Source organism: Anolis carolinensis, chromosome 2 (assembly GCF_035594765.1).
Source record: "Anolis carolinensis isolate JA03-04 chromosome 2, rAnoCar3.1.pri, whole genome shotgun sequence".
Taxonomy (NCBI): domain Eukaryota; kingdom Metazoa; phylum Chordata; class Lepidosauria; order Squamata; family Dactyloidae; genus Anolis; species Anolis carolinensis.
In genome coordinates, this window is record NC_085842.1 from 149,768,870 (window position 1) to 149,792,753 (window position 23,884).

General features: G+C 40.8%; 1 protein-coding gene across 2 annotated transcripts in view; it reads left to right on the top strand.

The window, feature by feature from the left end:
• pvalef (parvalbumin like EF-hand containing) overlaps positions 1-23,346 on the top strand; it is a 34,720-nt gene extending 11,374 nt beyond the window's left edge. The window contains exons 1-5 of one of the 2 annotated variants that reach the window (XM_003217044.4): positions 7,720-8,722; positions 17,889-18,004; positions 19,134-19,269; positions 20,593-20,708; positions 22,062-23,346. In XM_003217044.4, coding sequence (XP_003217092.1) covers positions 17,899-18,004; positions 19,134-19,269; positions 20,593-20,708; positions 22,062-22,108 — 405 coding nt within the window. In that variant the 5' untranslated portion in view covers positions 7,720-8,722; positions 17,889-17,898 and the 3' untranslated portion in view covers positions 22,109-23,346. Of the gene's footprint in view, positions 1-7,719; positions 8,723-17,888; positions 18,005-19,133; positions 19,270-20,592; positions 20,709-22,061 lie in introns of those variants that run through there. The other variant, XM_062974022.1, reaches the window with a different exon arrangement.
• Positions 23,347-23,884: the final 538 nt, after the last annotated feature.

Genomic DNA, 23,884 nt, shown 5'->3' on the forward strand with positions numbered 1-23,884 from the left:
GTGAATACATGTTCTCTGAGAAGCCGCCCCTGATGTCTTTTCAAGCTTGTTCTCTTGCCTTCCTGGGGCACAAGATAATATTGCATTGTATGCAGTTACAATTCCCGCTTGTAAACCCAGAGTGCAGAACTCTTAATGGGTGGTTTCAGAGGCCGTTAGCCTGAGTGGGAGCCGAAATGCTCAGAACACAATCTGCTTTCAAATAATATTCCTTTTAAATGGTAGGGAGGCAGCTACTTCATAGTTAAGAAAGGAGATTTTCCTTTTGCTTTGGACACCCAAGACGCATGAATCCTAGGGAGCTACCCTCAGCTACAGAGAAAAACCTTCTGTTGTCCTATCTAAGGACTTCTATTTTAAATAGAAAACAATCCAATACTCCCAAGGAAGGCTGTTTAATGAACATTGAATATTGCAAATGTCAGTCTTTCATCAAAGAGGAATTTCCATAACAGCAGTGGAATTCTATTAGGAGTCACTCAACATTTGTGCTCCATTGATGGTTGGTCCAAAACATGGCAGATAGTGGGCTATGATTGAAGATCCTAGTCATAGACAAGGAGGGGCCTGGGGATACCAAGTCACCTTGTCTGTCTCCTGAGGAATCTGTATAACGACCAAGTAGCGACAGTCAGAACAGATTACGGAACAACAGACTGGTTCAAGATTGGGAAAGGAGTATGGCAGGGCTGCATACTCTCACCCTCCCTATTCAACTTGTACGCAGAACACATCATGTGACGTGCGAGGCTTGACAAATCCAAGGCTGGAGTTAAAATGGCTGGGCATTAACAACCTTAGATATGCAGATGATACCACTTTGATGACTGAAAGCGAGGAGGAGCTGAGGAGACTTATAACCAAGGTGAAAGAAGAAAGTGCAAAGGTCGGGTTGCAGTTGAACATCAAAACAAAAACCCACCAAGATTATAGCAACCAGACTGATTGACAGCTGGCAAATAGAGGGAGAAAGTGTGGAGGCGGTGACAGACTTTATATCTGTATGTGCAAAGATTACTGCAGACACAGACTGCAGCCAGGAAATCAGAAGTAGTTACTTCTTGGGAGGAAAGCAATGACCAATCTTGATAAAATAGTGAAGAGTAGAGACATCACACTAGCAACGAAGGTCCACAGAGTTAAAGCAATGGTATTCCCCATAGTAACCTATGGATACGAGAGCTGGACCATAAGGAAGGCTGAGCAAAGGAAGATAGACATTTTTGAACTGAGGTGCTGGAGGAAAATCCTGAGAGTGCCTTGAACCACAAGAAGATCCAACCAGTCCATCCTCCAGGAAATAATGCCCGACTGCTCACTGGAGGGAAGGATATTAGAGGCAAAGATGAAGTACTTTGGCCACATCATGAGAAGACAGGAAAGCTTGGAGATGCTGGGGAAAATGGAAGGAAAAAGGAAGAGGGGCTGACCAAGGGCAAGATGGATGGTATCCTTGAAGTGGCTGGCTTGACCTTGAAGGAACCATGAAGTTACAAAGAGTTGGAAGCGACAGAACGAATAAACAACAACAATAAAACAGTATATTTTGCCATTGAAAGAAAAATTAGGGTACTTCAGACAGGAAAGGAGAGGAGGGACTAGCTTATACAATGTATTTTTAAAAGAAGGAGATGTGTAGACTGCAGTATTACACCAGGAAGCCTCAAATTACTAGAATGAATGAAGGAAAGGATGATCACAATGGCTAGGCATTGCTGCAAGAGTAAGTAGAACATCACTACGTTGCTGCCTTTTGCATATCACCAGGGTGCCTTTTGCTTTTTCTTCTCTTCATTTCTGTACTAAAAAGTTATACGAGAACTCCATCATTGTAATGGTATGGCGAGTATTACTCAGTCTTTCCAGGAATCCATACAATCACAATAATGCCTTCTTTTTAAAGTTCACAAGACTCAAGAGTAACAATCACTTACTGTTGTCAGGGATGGCAGTGTCACTAGCCAATTGTTATCCATATCGCTTGTGTAGCCACGTTCTGCACTGCACTCCAAACCACACACAAAATGGCTAACTAGTGGTGTGTGCATGCCATCAGCATTTTTTCCATTGCCACTTATCTGCTGGAAAAACACCCTTTTTCTATAACAAAAAATTCCTTTAGAGGCCAAATGAAAATGTAACAACATCAGCTGAGACATAAATGCACACATATATCACCCAATGAAAAAGCCATAATGGAAGGCTTTCAGAATTATAGCCCATATCTTTGGACCTGATACTGACTGTAAAATAAATACCTGTCACATTTGCATCTTTGAATTCACTTGCTGCATATTCAAATTAGAAGAAAGCATCCTGTTTGCTTAGCAGTGAGTCTCATATCAAGTAGTTGAGGGCAGAAGGATACAGAACTACATAATTACATTTTACATAACCAATACAAATAGGGGAAGGGGAGAATTTGCACATAGGCAACAGCTACACTTGAATCCTACTTGCAAAGTATATTTCACAAAGTCACACCTTTGCTAACAGTTTAGGGAATATTTATAGGTTACTGTATTTCTCTAGAGACTGGAATATATTCCAATAAAAATTAACCATCATGTTATAGCTTATGTTAATTTATAATTTATATTGATATATTTATTTTACACTATGTCTGTGTAGTGCGAAAACAAATATAAATATAGCTTACAAGCTAAATCTTAAAGAGAAACAATAAACAACATAAAATAGCAGCAGTTTTTAAAAACCCATCAGAGGTTTAAAACCTAGGAAAATAAAGTGTTTAGCTGGTGCTGAAAAGACAGCAATCTCACAGGGCCATTTCAAATCCTACACATGTTTACACAGGAAGATATCTATTGATGTATTTCACTACTTGTGATGCAGCCTAAGAGCCAACTCACACATTATATTTTCAGTGACCTCCTAAAATGGTTTAAGGGTACACCTACAAACATATTTGTCACTAAGTGATTCACTGTAGATTCCCTTTGAATGTACACTTGAATGGAAAACCACTGACCTGTGTAGAATGACTGTAGCTGTATAAATGAGAAGTTACTAGATGTATTGAAACCTGACTTATTCACAATTGGCATTATACTTACAGTTATGATGTTACGATCCACTGTCATATCAACCCAAATACCATAGCAGCAATATGAGGAAATAAATAGTTATTGGCTACCTTTGAGGTATAACGTAGGAGCCCCGAGTCTCTTTGGAGCCACCCTGAGTCCCTTTGGGGAGATGGGGTGGCCTATAAATAAAGTTGTTGTTGTTGTTGTTGTTGTTGTTGTTGTTGTTGTTGTTGATGATGTTGTTGTTGTTTTTATTGACACAAAGATACAGTATGACACAGCAAACGAGGTACATATGCTAGATTTCGTATCACAAAATCACAAGTCGAACACTTTCCAAGTGTTTAGGACTGTGTGATGTATTTTCGGATGATGCGTGCAGATCCCAGTAAGGTTGTCTTTTGCAGTTGACATATCGTAATTTTGTCAGTGTTTATTGTTTCCAAATGCCGACTGAGATCTTTTAACACAGCACCCAGTGTGCCGATCACCACTGGGACCACCTGTACTGGTTTATGCCAGAGCCTTTGCAGTTCAATTTTGAGGTCCTGATGACAGCTGAGTTTTTCCTGTTGTTTTTGTCAATTCGACTGTCACCTGGTATGACGACATCAATAATCCAAACTTTTTCTTTTCCACAACCATGAGATCTGGTGTGTTGTATTCCCAAACTTTGTCAATCTGGATTAGAAAGTCTCACAGTATTTTTGCGTGCTCATTTTCCACTACCTTTAAAGGTTTGTGATCCCACCAGTTCTTTACTACTGGCAGGTGGTACTTGTGACATTATTATTATTATTATTATTATTATTATTATTATTATTATTATTATTATTATTATTATTATGTTCAGATATCTAGGGTGAGTTGGTCAAGGTTAAACTGCAAGTTAGTAGCAGAGGATAGAGACTGAGCCACATGCCTTTTAGTTGCCAACCTTTCTTTTTAATCTTATCCCAACCTTCACACTGATAGCATTTCCAAACTTCCCTCCCGCTCCTCACCATGTGCAAATAAGCCACCTGCTGGGAATGTGAGACAGAGGTTTGAACGGATAAGAGCCAAGAATCCCACAGAGATGATTTTAAAAAACCAAGGTAGCTCCTGATGCTGAGAAGTGGAATTGTAAAGTATCCAGCTGTTAACAGCATGGTGAGCTCAGCACCTACCAACTGTGGATATCTCTTAATCTTACTTTGCAGATGCATGGTAGTGACACTAAAGAGAAACATGAGGCTTGCCCCCAAACTGTTCAGACTTCCAATCATGTTGAGTGTCAGTTTTACCAGGGAGAACAGCCCCCTCCAGGAATCATTGTTTGTTAGAACATGACACTTTGTGCCTGCAAGGGACTCTTGGGAGCCAGCTACTCTGAAAATCCTTCTAATATTGTAAGGATGTGTCAAATCCTGTGGCTGCTTCTTTAGTCATTGTTCAAAGCAAGGTATAGACGTGTGCTTGGAGATCTCATGTAGGCAAAAAAAAAAAGGGGGGGTGGGAGGTGAAATACAATTGGCCCTCCATATTGATAGATTTGGCATCCATAGATTTCACACCCATTGTCAGAAAATACCTTTTTAAAAATCCCCATAGCAATCTTTGATTTTGCCATTTTAAGATTCCCATTAGAGAGATGCATATTGTTGCACAGCAGTCATACAGTATTTTCATAGAACACAGAAATATTTAGCTTTGAATATTGATGGAGCTGAAAACCAGAAATTGTGGAGAGGAGTGGGTCTCATCACAGTACAAACATTCAGACGTGCCTTAAGACATCCATGAATCATATAATATCCACTCTGTAATCCTAATAAGCATGAAATAAGCCAACTTTGTAGACTGGAATCAGTATCCAGAAGCAAAGGAGGGCAAAGAAGAAACAGAGGAGTGAGAAAGGCACATATTAACTTTAACCCACTTGCAGGTCTCTCCACATTAATGTTAATCAGCCTCCAGAGAAGTTTAGCTTTAAGCAAAGAGCTCTGCTTTGATCTTGCAATTCGGCATCTGTAAAATTAAATCTTACTTATCCAAATTTCTAATGATATCTTTTAATGAAAAAAGACACACTCTCTGAACAAAATTGACATTTGTAACATTTTAGGTGAAACCAATCAGAGCAAAAGCAAATTACCAACATGGAAGAAAGAAGCCCTAAAACCAGCAGGGCATATCTGCTTCAAAAAAGAAGATAAAACGCATATTCAGAATTATTTGTAAATAGTAGGAAAATAAACAACAGATTACACCATGTAATAATTATAATTGCAACCACCATGTATGTAGTAGATCCATAATAACAAAGAACAAAAATGTACTCAGAATGTTAGATATATCTGACTCTTGCAAAGTGGACATATAGAATAATAAATGCAATCCTGTCATCAAATTGTGTTTGTTAGATGAAGGTAGGAACAAGGTCGGATTAAGGTAGCTAGGACCCTGAGGTACTTCCAAACACCAAGGGCTCCTTTTATGTAGCTATGTCCTTTTTGTTATTACAGTGCCAGTGATATGCTGGCAGAGTTTGGCTGGGCTTCTAGCTCAAAGGAGCTTCCTTGAAACCAGAGCCTATGTTGATTAAACCCAAGAGGATCTATCTTGAACTATTACAAGTCCAGGGTGAAATAGATCTGACTCAATGTGGTTGCTCATCATGGGATTAAACAAACCTACATGTGGTATTTGTACCAGAAACCTTATGGTTATTTTCCCCTCTTCCACTTAGAAGGTTCCATCTTCCAGGATAAGCTTTCTTCATATGGAATGAAATGAAAAATTGGAAAGTAATTAATTGTGTTTATAAAAATTATAGTAACACCACTGCAGGGTTATTTTGGTGGTGGTGGGGAAACTACTTGCAAATAAGTATTTTTTAACAAAAAAAAAGAAAAAAGTTATCTTGAGGGCCCATATAATCCAACCCCATTCTGCCATGCAGGAACACACCAAAGGTAGCATATCCATGGAGTGCCATTACCTTCCCGCCAGTACCTATTGATCTACTCACATTTGCATGTTTTCAAACTGCTAGGTTGGCAGAAGCTGGAGCTAATAGCGGGAGCTCACTCTGCTCCCCGGATTTGAACCTCCAACCTTTCGGTCAGCAAGTTCAGCAGCTCAGTGGTGTAACCCACTGTGCCACCAGGGGCTCCTACCAAAGAGTACTTCCTAATTTTAAGGTGCATTTCCTGCATTTTGAATCTGTAGCTCTACATTCTCTAAGGTAAAGGTTTTTCCCCGACATTAAGTCTAGTCGTGTTCAACTCTGGGGGTTGGTGCTCATCTCCATTTCTAAGCCGAAGAGCCAGCGTTGTCCGTAGATGCCTCCAAGGCCATGTGGCTAGCGTGACTGCATGGAGTGCCGTTAACTTTCTCACTGGAGTGGTACATATCAATCTACTCACATTTGCATATTTTGAACTGTTAGTTTGACAGAAGCTGGGGCTAACAGTGAGAGCTCACCCTGCTCCCCGGATTCAAACCGCCGACCTTTCGAACAGCAAGTTCAGCAGCTCAGCGGTTTAACCCGCTGTGCCACCAGGGCTCTATGTTCTCTAGAGCAGCATAAAAGAAGTCTGCTCCATCTTCAATATGACATCTTTTCAAATATTTAAACAAATTGTTTAGTAGTAACGTCTGAATCTTTGATTTGCAAGAGAATGTACCACCTGAAGCCTGGTGAGATGAGTCTCCTAGCCAATTCATGAATCAGTTCACCAGCTACGTATCACATTGCTAAAGAAATAACATTTTAGATAGAGTTGCATCACAGCTGTTTTGTCAACAGAGTATTCATGACCGAGAATAAGGCTATGTTGTAGGAAGAAGCACCTAGCCCCAATGGAAACCCTTGTCTCCATTTTCACAAGAGTCTCTCATTCTGACAATGCTGTGACAGCCTCTGGCCTTCATGTGCTGACCTTCCCATGACCCAGCAACAAAATGCACCTTCTGCTAAAATAATGACTCCCTTTTAGTTGACTTATTGAACAAAGCAAGGAGACTGCTGCTGTCAGAGAAAAGAAGGTGGCTTCAGCTGTGAACTAAAAACAATTTTGTGAATGTCTATATTCATATATATATATATATATATATATGAGAAGGATGAGAACCCCTGAAGGTGTTGTTCCATTTTTGCCTATGGTTTTCTCTGAAACCTTGAGTATGTAAGGATTGGTTTGCCAACATGCTCACTACTTCAATGCCATGCAGCTGAATACGGTGTTCCCTCACTTATCGCTGGGGTTAGGTTCCAGGACCAACTGCAATAAGTGAAAATCTGTGAAGTAGGGACACTATATTTATTTTAATATTTATACATTATTTTAGTAGTTATACACTATTTTAAGTCGTTATCAACCAATCGTTTGTTGATAAATCGCCTCCTTCTCCTCCTGTTGTTGCTTGGGCTCCTTTTATCTCCCTTTGGCTTCTCCTCCCTCCCTTCTTTAGACTGTACATTGTAATTTTTTATAATTTATAATAGTCTTTTAGAGTTTATTGAAAAACTGCAAAACAGCGAATCTGTGAAAAATGAACCGCGAAGTAGTGAGGGAACACTGTATAGGAATTGTGCCTTCTGAAGAGTATTGCAATGGAATGATGTGAAGCTCTGAGGAAAATCTTTATATAATAATAATAATAATAATAATAATAATAATAATAATAATAATAATATAACTTTATTTTTATACCCCGCCCCATCTCCCCGGAGGACTCGGAGCGGCTTACATGGGGGCCTAGCCCGACACATACAGCAGTAAAACAATGAAACAAATATTCCAACAATAAAACATCAACATCAATAAAACCATCATAAAAATCAACATACAGCATAAAATGTTAAAAACAGGAGACTATAGCATGTGATACATATTTACCATTGACTGTACATGTGTGGATTCATCCAGTGGATAAGCAAATATGTGGCATCAAACAATGTGCAACTCAGAAATGAGAACTCCATAATAACCTTTTATTTAGCCTTCTTATCACAGCAGCTTTTAGTGTGTGCTGCTACTATTTATTAAGCATCATTGATATCTTTTGCATATTTTTAGAGATTGTTTAGACGCTCTCTATATACTCTTTATGCCTGAGGTTTGCTGGGAAGGTCTGTTCTCTTTCCTACCAGTCAAGAAAATACGTTGTGAGAGCACATTGGAAATGGCTTTTTGAATGTGGCACCTCAGTTATGGAGTTCCTCCATTTAGAGGCCCAACTGGCTCCTTATTTTAATGCCAAATCAAAGCATGGCAGTTTACTCAAGCTTGATTTTTATGAATGGCTGGGTGGGGAATTTATGGCAACCAGAGGCAATTGGCCCTGAGGCATCACGAGCCCTTTCCCTTATGGCACTGGGATATAGCTGAACTTGCTGTATGATGGTGAACTTGTTTGTGTGGTGTGGAACATGCTCTGTAGATTTCCCCCTTGCCCAACATGATACATGATGCTGAGCGCCCAGTTGCCGGTGACAACTGATAATATCAGACCCACGTCTTGAAAGGACCCAAGAGAATTACAGAGTTGCATCTTCAACAGGTGCACCTCTCCATAAATAGTAAAGCTGAGCAAAGCGACCTGCCCCTATAAAAGCTAGGGACATGGTTTAACTTTTCAAAAAAGACTCTTGCCAAGACTTGAGCTGAGAAAAACTGTGGCAGGTAAGTACTTGCTGCAGCTATTCAGTGATTAGGGAAAGACACTCATTGATTAATATGGCCGCATACAATCAGAGAAGAATTAACTTGTGAAGTTCTCCCCAGAGCATTCGATTCATACTCAGAAGACCTGCTAATCTGTTCAAAAGGGGGACTGTGTGAAACTGGGGGAGGCAAACCAGAAACCAGCCATTCTAGATCTGCAAATAAGAATAAATGATGAAGAGTTTAATAAATAAATCCAGCAGAATTATGTTCTATTAGCAAAAAGGGGAAACGGGTGAAGGCTTTTGGCTATGCTCCTCATTGACACGTTGTATAATAGGATCCTTGGGCGTTTCAAGCAAAAGGAATCAAGTATCTTTTGCTGAAATTGTTGGCCGAAATTTGCAGTTTAGCATAAATTATTGCTGTGAGAAGGATTGGAAAGTTATAAGAGAGCAATGGCTGATTTATCCTCAGCTTCTGATTTTTCTCTTTGGAACTGGAAAGTATATGCTTTACTTTTGGTTTACAGATTTTTCATTCCATTGCCCTCCAAATATATAAGAATATAGTCGCATCATTATATTTCTTCTGACTATAGATGATGGGAGTTGATGTTCAGCCATCTAGAAGAAATCTGGAATATACCTGTAGATTCAGAACTCAAGCTCTGCCCTTGCTGCAACCTATTACTGCTAAACAACTATTCATTACCAACAGTTTGTTAAGTGCAGCTTTTTAATTAAGACAGAGAATAAATCAGTGCTGGCGAAGGGGGTGAGAATGCTATTTTATTTTTAGTGGGAACATAAATTTTGATTCTGCCTTTGAAAGAGCTTTGAGAGGGGATATGTTGACAAAATGTTGATGTTTTAAAAATATGTGTGCTAAAGTGGTAAAGAAAACTGAAATAAAGTTGGATGATGGGGCCTCAAAAAGATGGTACAATGTACAAATTTAAGGGGTAAGTGTTGTCTCAGCGCAGACCTACCAAGTCCCTTCCTCAGCTGACTAAAGCAACAAGACTACATTACCATTGGAGGCTATAAACCCAGATGGATAGGCAAAGGAGGGAGGATTTCATAGATACATGGCAGAGGTGAGGGCACACTGGACTGAGACTGTCTTAGTGCCATGGGAAGTCATGCTTGATGGAACAACATATTTGACAGTACAGTTCACTTGACAGCCAGCCCTGGCAGAGAGACTTTGGTGTAAATATGGGGCAGAAGAAAAAGTAAGATTCCAACAGACCTTCACATGGGCCTTCACACGGGCAACAGACCTTCACATGGGCTGCTTCACTACTTCATTCTCTGGACATAAACAGTTTTCTTATATGAAAATGACTGCTCTCTCCAAATGCTCAAAGGCCAAGGGAGAAGGAGAATGGTGCTGTCCTTTTCTAAATAAACACTTGGCAGACAGAATCTGACAGAACAGGGTGTCCGTTGGGAAAACTGAGTTATTTAGACGGAGTGTAATCCTAGAACTAGTTCGCATCACAAGACGTTGTGTTGCAAATATAAGAGTCCCTAAGAGGAGGGAATGGAAGGGTCAAGAAGCATAATAAGAGAGGTAGCTTTCATCCAAGTACCAGCCAAGTCTCAGAAATAAACAACGTTCACAGCAAGAAATTGGGTGCCAAGATGCAGTTTCTTGAGCTTAAATAAAGAGGACCAAGGAGGCTGAAATCTTTATGGCAGTCCTTCGAATTGGTCTCCTAGCCCTGCTTTTCAACAAGGTCCCTATCTGTCCTATAATGCAGTTCAATGCAGTTAAACTGCATTTTGAAACTGCATTATGTGTCAATGTAGATAGGGCCTGAGATAAAGTAGCAGAGGATTTGACAGAGGCCAGAGATAGGAAGAAAATACCTCTATACTCATTATTTCAGGGTTCTGGCTCAAGACCAGAAAGGATGCATTGCTTCTAGTGACTACAGGAAAAAAACATCTAAGGTTTGCTCTCCACACTATTGCAGAGCCATTTTGGTCACCTCTCTGTTTCTTGTTTGCTTAACATCTGAAGAGATTGTTTGTACTGGGAAAGAGTACCTAGGACAGAGCCTGCAGGAGAGCAATAGAGTGACAATTGTACCGGGAGCTGTTTGTTTACTCTGCTAATCTCCAATTATATCACTATCACAGAGCACTGCATATTTAGGGGATTGGGACAGGCATTAGAGGTTTGAGTAACCTTTGCACGCAATGGATTTTAGAGGAGCTCATGCCGAGGGAAAGGTCATCAACCACAGGAACTGTCTGCATTTGGGGACACTTCAGCACAGGACAGCCGACTTGTCTGTTCTAGACTGGCAACCTCTGACACCAGTCTCATTTGGTTGCCAGGCTGTGTTGCTGGTTTTTCTGCCTTCCCACTTCTGAACCCTTGCTCGATGGGGATCTAATTCTCACCCAGCTGTGTACAGGCACCCTCTAGTACAGTATGCAAATCCCTTTTTTTGCAGAAATAGCAAGATGTGTGCAGTCAACCATAACTCCCTTTGTGTCCTAGAAGCATTAGTAATCTCTGCAGGATTTCTTCAGAAACTGTATGAAATGACAGTTTGTTCCCCTAAGAACTTGGTGGATGATGTAAAACAAATTCTGCTTAGAGAAGTCCTGCACCATATCAAATTTAATTCAACTTTCCTACCTTGCCCTTGCCTGGACGATTATGCTTGCCAATTTTGTGTCTACTCTGAGAATGCTGCCCCCCTACAAAAATGATGACTGTATATAACCAGAATGTTTTTTCCTATCCTATAGGATGCAACACAATTCAAGCAGTATGTAATTCAAATTTGGTTTCTGGAGGTGGAAACAGGAATTGTCTGGAGTTGTGGTAGAAGAATTTAGATTAAGTAACCATAGAATAGCTTTTCACAATCCATAAGGGGAATTTTGAGAAATGGCAACACGCTTTGGTCATATGCAGAGTTCGTCCAAACTTAGTGTCAGTCTTTCTTGCTTAATTCAACAAAAGCCCTTCAGTAGGCTTGTGCGTGAAATTCATTCCTACCGTTTCTACCATTTCTTGTGTGTCTTCCATATTTTCGAAAGCATGAAATGGAAAGCCCCCTCCCCAAACATAAATCTGCTCGATACAAAAGTCTGCATTGTGTGTATCCAAACTTGTCTCCTTACCTTGGAAAGAGAGTGCATGTATGGTGGGGTGTGCAGACCCAGAGCTCCACTGCAGGCGTGCTCCTGGCCTGCCTACACGCCCTGCCACACACGCACTCTAGGAGAATGTGGCAAGGTGTGTGTGGCAGGGTGTGCAGGCAGGCCTGGAGTGTGCCAGCAGCAGAGCATCTCTTACTCTAGCGTAAGAGGCGCTTGGCTATAGGCATTAGCAGGCATGTGCGCTTTCTGGGCCTGCCTGCACGCCCCACCACACACACTCTCTCTTTCTAAGGAGAATGCATGTGTGGTGGGGCATGCAGCCAGGCCCAGAAAACGTGCGCGCCTGCCAGTGCCTACAGCCAAGTGCCTCTCTTACTCTAGAGTAGAAACAGCAAGTGCAAGGTAAAAAGGAGGCTTACAAAAAACATTGGGGGCCTCAACAAAAGCTGAGACATGAAGTGGGACAAGGTTTCCTTCGAATGCACATGCCTACCCTTCAGTGCTTTTCCTGATGCTTACAGCGTGGTTTATCTGATACACCTTAATATAATCTGACAGCAATTTAGGAATGGCATAGCCAACTGGCAGCCTGTGAACTGCATTCAATTTTTTTCTGGTCTCTGGAGAATCTCCTAGAGATGTGGCAGAATGTTTCCCCATCATTTCACTTGGAAGAAAAACAAAAATGAGGCCTGTCGATGATGCTCTCCTATCACAAAATGTATAAGCTGCTTAAAAAAAACCTTCCTGCAACACACCAGCACATGTTTTCTGGTACTAGCATTTTCCCACTCTTACCTCATTCATTGGTTTCTACAGCAGGAAAGGCCTTCTAGATTCCTGGTCCTACAACAGAGATGCGAGCTGGCATTGTCTCCCATCTTCTTTTCAACAAATGCCCCACCAGTCTCCACTTTGATCATTCATATTCCTTTGTAATCCAGCATTTCACATTTGTTAAATGAAGTGTACAATGCAGGGTTTGGGAAGTGAGGGTGACTCACCCAGGAGTTAAGCTCAGCTGGCAGACGCCTGGCTGCCAGTGGTGGGGAAAGAGCCAAAGAGAATGAGCCCGGATGGCTCGATTGGCAAGATGAGCAGCAAGCTCAGTGCAACAGGATTTACTGGAATTTGAAATCTGCCTGTGGTTTTAGCAAGCAATCGAAAGCTTCCTTCCCTCGGATTAAACTGAAGATAATCTCAGTAAATAGCACACTCTCACCATGCGGGACTGAATTCAACCACAGATGTCTGTATTATTGCCTAAAGGAATTTCCCTGAGGGTAAAGGATTCTGGAATTGGGCCATAGATAGGTACTCCTCTTCTTGCAGGAAATGAAGCTAATAGGCCTAGTGACTAGACATAGGGACTATATAGACAGGCCTCAAACATGGGATCTTAAATGCCTGGAGGCAATCCTGACTCTGAATAATTTCAGGTATATGCTTCTTAATTGTCCCCAGCAATGGCAGAAGTTGAACAATGTGACTAAATGATGGATTGATTTGATTATATGTTCTTTCTAGAGTGCAGGTTTATAGAAATTCCATGCAGACATAGAGCTGCCTCCAGAGCCTCTTTCCTGCTTCTCTGTGTGGCAGTGGACAAGTTTCTATGTAAGACGGAACTATAGTTTAGCAGAATGGATTGACATTAACGTGTTTCTAATAATTACAGTTAGGCTTAATCAGTTTGTCCAAGTTTGAACAACACGGGAAGTAGTTATTCATCCAGAATGGAAGCAAAAGTTTCCAAATTCTATTTGTGACTGCACTTGTGAGGCAGTGCCTAGGAGTTTTCTTGTTAATACCAAGCTATGGTTTATGACGTCTGAACAATCCCATTAGATTGTTAGATCCATACCTCACAACCTCTGAGGATGCCTGCCATAGATGTGGGCGAAATGTCAGGAGAGAATACTTCTGGAACATGGCCACACAGCCCGAAAGACATACAACAACCCTGTGATCCCGGCCATGAAAGCCTTCGACAACACAATCCCATTAGAGGTTACCTTCATTCTTTAAACTAGGGATCCAATGTACTCCATTGTCCTAGTTGCCAAGGAAAATTCTGATTTTCTGAAACCTCTCCTTGGCCATCAGCTATTTATATTTTGTCTTCAGGGGAAGATTTCAAAAAACTGGTTAGTGTGTGCCTTTAGTAATCAGGCTTCAGGTTTCAGCCTCTCTAACAGACACTCTTATAATGAAGATAGTCATGATATAAAAAGAGGGTATGCATAATCTCTCAGTTGAAAGATGACAAACATGCATGCATGCAAATAAATTAAATATTGGCCCAGCTACCAGTCTTGTCTCCTGTCCCCTGTGAGTTATAGATGTTGCCTGACATCTTGCTATGTATTTGCATCATCATACATGCAAACTTAGATCATGCAAAAGTGAATTGTGATACCAAACAATGCCTGTATTCCTAGGAAGGAAGCAGAGATGTTATATCCTTGCACGAATGGAGTCAACAGCATAATCATTTCACATGTTCCTTTGCACAATGTGTTACTATGCATAATGGGACATTTTTCCCCATTTTTATGAAGTGTGTTAATGACATACAGACTGTAAAAGAAAACAAAAAAGTCAAATACACATAATACAGATGTGTCATTCCATCGAACCCCCACCCCTCCCCCACCTGTGAACCATCACCCATGACTTCGAGCACTACTCAGTGTGAAACTAATATCTCAGAAAAACCTGTTGTTGTTTATTCATTCAGTTGCTTCCGACTCTTTGTGATCTCATGGACCAGCCCATGCAGAGTTCCCTGTCAGCTGCCGCCACTCCCAGCTCCTTCAAGGTCAAGCCAGTCACTTCAAGGATACCATCGACTCATCTTGCCCTTGGTCGGCCCATCTTTTTTTCCCTCCCATTTTCCCCATTATCGTTATCTTTTCCAAGCTTTCCTGTCTTCTCATTATGTGGCCAAAGTACTTCGTCTTTGCCTCTAATATCCTTCCCTCCAGTGAGCAGTCGGACATTATTTCCTGGAGTATGGACTGGTTGGATCTTCTTGCGGTCCAAGGAACTCTCAGGATTTTCCTCCAACACCACAGTCTAAAAGCAGTGTGATGTCTCTACTCTTCACTATTTTACCGAGGTTGGCCATTGCTCTCCTCCCAAGAACTAAACGTCTTCTGATTTCCTGGCTGCAGTCTGTGTCTGCAGTAATCTTTGTGCCTAGAAATACAAAGTCTGTCACTGCCTCCACATTTTCTCCCTCTATTTGTCAGTTATCAATCAGTCTGGTTGCCATAAGTTTGGTTTTTTGATGTTTAACTGCAACACAGCTTTTGCACTTTCTTCTTTCACTTTGGTTATAAGACTCCTCAGCTCCTCCTCGCTTTCAACCATCAAAGTGGTATCATCTGCATATCTAAGGTTGTTAATGTTTCTTCCAGCAATTTTAACTCCAGCCTTGGGTTCATCAAGCCCCACACATCGCATGATGTGTTCTACATACAAACCTACCCTTAACTTTACATTAATAAATTTCCCTTGGAGATAATTTAAAGTCTACTTTTGTCTTTCTTTCTAAATATCCAAATGCAAACATCCAGTTCCTAGCAGAATCTTCATTACTTCTTCCCCAAATGCCATTGGAGAGAGTGGCCATTTGGATATACAGTGTTCCTTCACTTATTGCGGGGGTTACTTTCCAGGACCACCCACAATAAGTGAAAATCCACAAAGTAGGGACACTATATTTATTTTAGTAATTATTCATTATTTTAGTCGTTATACACTATTTTAAGTCTTTATCAGCCAATCGTGTGTTGATAAATCACCTCCTTTCCTCCTTTCCTCTCCCTTCGGCTTCTCCTTCCTCCCTCCCTTAGGCTGTAAATTGTAATTTTTATAATTTATAATACTCTTTTAGAGTTTACTGAAAAACAGCGAAACAGCGAATCCACAAAAAGTGAACCACGAAGTAGTGAGGGAACGCTGTACTCTAATTATTTTTCTCTCCAGTTCTTTAGAAGTAACTCTTTTCCCCCTTTCCAAGATTTTGCTATTGTTATTCTTGCAGCAACTACATCTTGAAAAAAATTAGAGTGGGAATACAAAATTATTTAAAAGAGAACCTAAAGGATGATATGGATGAAAGGATTGTTTGGGATGCAGAGAAAGTAGTAATAAGAGGCTTATTAATTCAAAAAAACACTATGTGGTTTAAAGGAAAAAATAAAATACAGCTAGAGGTCCAAACCAAGATTAGAGATAAAGAAAAAGAATTAGAGAATAATGAATCAGATAAAAGTAAAACACAATAAGAGTTGATTAGTTTACAATGGCATAGTGGGACATGTGCTCCAGGATATATTTTACAATGGGAGCCCCTGTTATGCAATGGGACATCTTGTGTGCTGCCTCATTGCACACTATTGCAAGTCACTAGCATTCTTGCATATCACTTCTGTGAAGTATCTCTGTCATCCTAAAACTCTGCATCATAGTCTCTGGATGAAGGATCTCAGCTATTTACCATCATCTCTCCACTTTTGCAAGGTTTAGGGGCACATTGAAAGTGGAAAAACTGCCAATAATTCTGGAGAGGTTAGGTCCACCACTGCTGCAGTCCCCAGGAGAGGGGTGGAGGAAGAGGAGCAAGGCTCACATGACACTTGACTTATCCTGTGGAACCACACCCCTTTCCCCCTTCCTGTGTGACACAAGTCTTTCTTTCACTTCACAAAGAAAGGAAGGTAATAAAGGAATCAGAAACACATTGCAAAATGGAATGGGAGGAACTGGCCCTGGAGGATCCAATTCCTCCTCCTCTTCCTGTGTGCTGTGTTGACCCACAAGGTGACTTGTGGGTCTCTCATCCATAGGGTCACTGTAAGTTAGAGTCGGCTTGATGACAATTAACAACATCAAGAACTGCGTGACAATTCATGCTTTTCAGTTCTGGTCATTATCCTGTAATTTTTTAAAAAAAGGAAAATTATTTTAAATTGTTCCAGAGACCAAGGAAGGGATTTCTTGATCATATCAGAATGGTTGAGTAAATGTGGCCAACCTGTACACTGCATCTGACGCACTGGTTGAATCTAAAGAACCATATTTCTCAATAAGAATTTCTGCCAGAAGAGAAAAAATGCAACTGGAAGCTGAGGGGGTAGTTCAGGGATGATCCCACTGCCCCCAAAACATTACATTTTCCTTCGTCCTTCTCAGAGAATGCAGATAGAGGTGAACAAAGGTGAAGGAGGCTTAACTGAGAATTTATTATAGTACTGTGGAAAAATTGGGTCACTTTGGCTTTTTCTTTATTTTTATTTTCCTTTCCTCCCTTTATTTTCTTTTTCTTCTTTTATTCTTTTATACTTTTTCCTGTTTCAATTTTATGTAGTGTGTTGCATTTATATAATCTCACTCTTTATTATATAATTCTAATAAAATATTATGAAGATTTGTCACTGCCAACCACCTGCTTCCACTTTCAAGGTGGCTGAACTCCTGAAATCCTTAGTCTCTCCCTTTTTTCTGCCAGCTGCCCGCTTCTACCTTTAGGGCAGCAACAACAAAACTCCTTGTTCATCTCACAGAATCTCAGCCTGTCTCTCCAGCTTCATATCCCATACACAACACAAGTATCAAACAAAGGAGACTGACTGATGATCTGAAAGATAATGAGTAGGAGCACCACAGACACCTCCTTGCAAGTGGAAGTGGATGGTTAGTGGCAAAAAGAGAGAGACTGAGAATCTGAGAGATAAATAAGCAGGAGCACTCAAAGGCATAAGTGTCAGCTTTGGGATCCCACAGTCTCACAGATCCCCAACTTTGCATTTCATACACAACACAAGTAGTGAACAAATAAGATACAAGTCTGGATAGAGATGCATGCACGCATGCCTACAAAGGGTAATGAAAAGTGCAAGCCACTCCAATAGAAATAAGTGAATTCCAAAGTCTAAAAAATCCCAAAATATGGAACAGTTCTTGTCCCATTCATTTCAGATGGCATTGCTGATGTGAGAGCAATACAACAACATTTCCTTAGGCTTATATTCCATTTCTTTTGCAAGTAATCACAACATGGAGGACGACTTCAGCTGCCAGGTCAAGAAGATGGCCTTGGCCATGGGAACATCCCTGTCAGACAAGGATATTGATTTGCTTCCTTCAGAGATGAGACATCATGGTAAGGAATTAAGGAAATGGAACTAGTGATGCATTTACAGCCAATAACAGGTATAAACAGACCTTTAAAATTACCAGAGCTTGCTTGGAAAAAATACTTTTAAAACTACAACTCATTAGATTTCCCAGGCGTGTGCTTGTATTCCAAACAAAAATAATACCAGCCTCTAGAAGTAACACATTACAAGTATAGTCATATTTTCACATTTGTGGTTGTAACTTTTACATATTTTATTATTTGTAGATTATTTGCCACTGCTTCTGGTTTTGCTGAATGCCATTTTTAACTGGGTCTTCAATAATACTGGTGTTCATTTTGAGCTGTGTTCAGTTAAGTCAGGCTTATTCAAGAGTCAAATCAAACTGGCAGGATGGCTGGGCCCAACTGTGCTCCCCACTCCGTCCTTCCACTCTTCTTTAGTTGGGTGGGAGGGAAAGAGATGCATTTATGGCAGCAGTACTCTACCCATCCACTCTGGGGATCTACGCACAACCCAACTACTACCCGCTCCCCTACCCCATCCCCTTCCTTCTGCTTATCCAAGTAAATGAGCGAGTATGTGAGGGAAGGCACATATGGCTGGACCTATCCATTCCACCAATTAAAGTACTTTTGCATGTGCATTAAACACAGTTTGGAGGGCCTAAACATATTTGTATTTTTTCTACTTTCAGGAGGGTCCTGTGCCCCTATCTTCCACAAAAGTGGAGGGTCAACTTACTCTCATTGTTTAACACACTCCTTTCCTAGTAATATCTTTTAAACTTTAGACATGCTCCTTTATACTTTTAATGTAGCATAAATATAAGTGTAATTTTATTCTGGATTCCATAGCAGTGCAACCAATTGAACCACAGGCTTCAGTTCTTCTTTTGCATGACAGATAATTACCTAGTCCCCAAGTATTCTACTTTGTGTAATTATTTGGCTACACACACACACATATATATATGTCTGATTTCTCTCTTGCATACACCCACACATTGTCAAATTTAGTGTTCCCTTTATATAATCGCCTATATGAGATATCACCACTTACTCGCCAAATTTCTCTTAAGGTCCTGCACTCCCAACTAGTACCAGCATACCAAAATGGCTTCTTCATTAAAAGATGCTCCTTCTGTTGTAGGTTCCTTCAACTATGCAAAGTTCTTTGAGTATATGCAAAAGTTTATGGCATCAAGTGAACGGGAGACGCACTTGAGAAAGGCCTTCCAGATGCTCGACAAGGATGGCAGTGGCTTCATTGAGTGGAATGAAATCAAGTACGATTAACTTTGCCATTAAGTTACTATGGACCTCAGAAGGTCAACATGGGTAGACACCACACCTTGGACTCTCAAGTGGAAAAGAGTCTTGGGTGTCTAGAATAAGAATCATTTGCTTAAGACCTTAAAGCAGTGATTCCCAACCTTTGGTCCTCCAGGTGTATGGGATTTCAACTTCAAGAAACCCCGTCCAGCTTGATCAACTTTCAGGAATTTGGGGAGCTCAAGTCCAATACATCTGGAGAACAGAAGTTTAGGAACCACTGCTTTAATCACATTGGGAACCAGCCACTTCTGGGCTTGCCAATATTCAAATACAAGATGTAAAACTGAAGAAAACCTGGATTGAACCATTACTCTTGCATTTGCAACTATGGCTTGCCAATCACTGTACAGCTCAATTAATCTGTTGAAACAATCTACTTTATGTATTTAAATATTTATATCTCAGTCTTCATTCCAGGATCTCAAGTTGTAATGCAACGTCATCCTCCTTGTTTACCTCCCTTGGCTACACACAAACTCCTTTGACATGTTATAAAGGTCAGGGGTGGAGGCTGGATAGCTACACTCTCTAGGGACAGAGGATATCTGCCAGAGGATATGTGTTGCTGGTGGGTGGTGCTTGAGCCAAAAATGGAGCATGTCTTTTCTTTCTGATCTTTCCTTCCACCCCTTTCTTTATTTCTGTCCCCTTCTCTCTTCTCCGTCCTCTTTGTCTCTAGTCAGCAGGTGAGGGAAGATCACTTTTGCAAGAGAATCAAACTGATCACTTGCTCCGGGCATTTGAAATTACATCAAAGGACCATGTGCTATTAAACGATAGGCTACAAATTGTCCATGCCTGCTGCCACTAATATTACTTTTCTGCAGCAGGCCTGCACAACTGTGACAATCTGGCTAGGGCTTCTGGGCGTAAGAGTCCCAAATACTTCTGGGAGCTGAAGCCCGAAATACCTGGAGGGCCACAGGTTGTGCAAGCTTGACCTAGAGCAAACCATCCTTGTGACAAGACGGGCTTATTTTGTCAGAGGCAAGTTGCTGCTTTTTATGCCAGAACATTTTTGAATAAAGCCTTCTCCAAGGATACCCTTGAACAATTCAAGCTGCTGAATTCCTGCTGTTTTACAAAAGTAGGAATTGGGATTTTCATATCATTGTAATTCAATGGTTCCCCTGATGAAGAATTTATCCTGAAATGTATTGGACATAATCGTTTTCCTGTGTACATGTATATTTCCTCTGCTTTTTCTCCTTCAAGAATAATTTCTGACATATTTCCTTCTGTTCTGTGACCATTCTCTTCCTGCTTGCACACAGATACATATTATCCACAGTCCCCAGCAACATGCCAGTGAGGCCCCTATCAGATGAAGAGGCTGAAGCCGTGATCCAAGCAGCTGACACAGATGGCGATGGGCGGATTGATTTTCAAGGTGAGCAAACAATGTGTCAAGGGCTCTTTGGCTATTTGAACTGGTTCTCTCGTCTTCCTGAAATGCAGAATGACCTAGGAACAACTACCCATATTTACTCAAGTCTAATGCGCCATCAAATCTAATGCGCACTTCAATTTTCAAAATCCCAAAACCAAAAAAAGTATTTGCTGGAATGAGCAGCAGCAAAAAGTGCATTCTTTGTACGTTGGTGAAAAAAAATGCTCAGTACAGTTGCTGCCTGCTTATAATTTCTTCCTTAAAAACCCAAGTATTAGAACACCAAAGCTTCCAGCAACGAAAAAGAAAACCTTGGAGTGCATTTATACTGTAGAATGAATCCACATTAACTGCCCTGGCTCAATGCTATGGAGTTATGGGGCCTGTAGTTTGATATCATTGGAGCTGCCAAAGAATGCTGAAGCCTCACCAAACTACAAATCGCAGCATTGCATAGCATTGAGTCATGGCAATTGAGTCATGGCAATTAAATTACAGATGACGTCCCTCAAAGAGGAGTCTTAGGTGCTCCTGAAGTACCTTCTCTTTTTGCTTTGACTCAGCACTAAGATTACCATATTGCATTGATCTAATACACACTCTAATTTTGGGAAGGTAATTTAGCCAAAAAAGGTGAGCAGAGGAAGGTCTGAAGATAAAGGAACATATGGGGAACGTAGTATCAGGTTTCTTGCTACTGCTTGATCATCGCATCTAATTCTCACAATGTAACTCAGACAACAGGTTCACATTAATAGTTTAAATCATGTTGGAGAGTAAACTTTTTAAGATAAGCTGCTAGATAAATGGGGAAATCCTTGACTAGTCATATAATAATTACTTAGTACAGTAGCTGTGTGGATCCACATACAACTGGAGCTACTGTCTTCCAAAATAAAGATATATCTCAAAAAACGAAAATAGCTTCTATCTGAAAGCTCTTCTTGAGTTAGAAGTTTGGCGCAAAGCCAAGGAGAAACCTGTGGTTCACGAGCCAGAGTGAGTGGCAATCTCACAAAATTCTAAAATTCTTGTGCCCATTGAAGTAATTTCTGACTAAAGGAGATCTTGATCGGTTTACTTGACTAGATTTACTCTGTTTGCCTTTTACTTTCTCTGAGTTTGAGTGTGACTAGCTCTGGGTTTCCAAGGCTGAGCAGGGATTCAAAACATGGTATTCAAAGCCATAGTAATGTGCTCAAACTATTACAGCATGCTGGATCTCTATAAGCACCATGTATTTACTTAATTAAAAGGAAGGCAGGGGAGGACAAAAGTTGGGGAATCAGTACCTAAAACAGTCATTCTTGGTTCTCTCAGCCTGCCCACTTTGACTGGCTTTTTCCATTGCAGAGTTTTCCGATATGATCACAAAAGAGAAGATGCCTAAGAAAAAATAGAAGCAAGGACAACGTGCTCTTTCCAGCTTCCATATTCAAGGATGTTCTGCCGGGGTAGGGTGGGAATTTACGCTTGTCTATCTCTGCCTCTAATCTTTTTTGAAAGCCCCTCTCAATTTTGTTTGGTTTTTGGAAGGGGAGAGTGGGAATCACAGCTTCCTGCTGAGGCTTGCTCAAGAGATCTCTGTAGTGTACAGTGCTAGGGGCTATGTCAAGGATGGATAAGTTTGGTTTGGTCTTCATAAGAATTTTCCAAAATTCTCAGATTATCTATAAAGATTAAGTGGAAGAACTTGTAATTAAAATAACTAAAATATTGAGGGGGGGGGGGGAAGCAAAACGGCCAAGATTTGATTATCCAGGCAGGTCCCTTAGTAAGTCTTGGATTTACTCCTGGTGTGTTCAGCCACATTTTAGCATTGAATTAGGGCTGATACGTCTTCTAGGTGCCTCATCTTTAATAGCTACATTGCAGGTAGATGCAACTTATTGATGATAGCTGCATCTATTGAATTTGGCCCAGGGTGCATGGACACAAATACTGTTTTGAATTTGAACTTACCAGTATGCATGTGTATCTTGGTAAATTAAACAGTAGGAATTTGAGAGTTTAAAAACAGATGTGGAAGAAAGCAACATTGACAGATGCAGCCATCCAAATGTCTTGAGACAGAGGGAATCCAAATGCATTAATAGTATTTTCTCTTTGACTCTCTCTTTGCTCACTGGGGAGCCCACCATTAAATGCCCAGCCCTTCCTCTTGAATATGATTTCCTCCTCCAATCCATTCCCTGAACTAAGATTTAATCTGGCCCACAAAATACTACTACACTGGAGGACTCCCATTATAACAGAATGAGAACACATTTCCATAGTCTTGGGATTGTTATTGTCTGAGTCCTTGTTGAAAAGTAAACCTCTGCCCTTTTTACAATTTAGTGGCAGCCTAGCCTTTCCTTATATCTTGCACAAAAATTCTGTCTGTTAGCAAGAAGGGAGATTTATTTGGCTGCGCCACATTCAAGAGACAGAGCTTCTGCTATGGAGAACATGGAAGGAAGCAAAACGTGTGTACCAGAACTTACCCCTGATCCACTTCATCACCAATACCACATTAGCTTTCCATCTCTTTCCTAACCCATTTCCCATCAGTAGGGGAATAGGCTTTATACTACCAAAATAAAATGCTACTCTGGTCATGTCCTGTTCTTAGGAAAATAAAGCTCTTCTGTTGTCATGTCTTTGAAAAATTATTTTGCTGAGGAGAGGCTGCACAGTAAGCTGCTGGCAAGGATCAAAGTCAAAGATGACTAACATATGATTTTCCCAGTACTCTTTGTATTGCAACTCCCATAGCCCTTCACTATGGGAGTTGCATGCTAACAGCAGTCAGAATGGAACAGCCAGTTGAAGCAAAGCTAGAAAGTCTACAACTAAAGTGGGGAGGGGGGATCATGTGATCCTCAAAAAAAACTTCAAAGAGCCCTAACAGTCAATGGGAGTTGTAGTCCAGCACTATCTGAGGGCCACACAATTCCACATCACTGGCATACAATATCTGATGAATGTCTCATCCAGAAGGATGCATCTTGTCCATTATGAAGCAGCTTAACAAAGAAGTTCAATTTTGAATGAGAAGGTTCTACTCTAAGAACTTGAATTCCTTTTCTGCACAATGAAATTGCCACTGCAGCTACAGGGTCTTGGCATGAGGCCACAGAGAAGTTAATAAGGGTTTGATACAAAACAAGGAGGGGGATGAACAAGATGCCCTT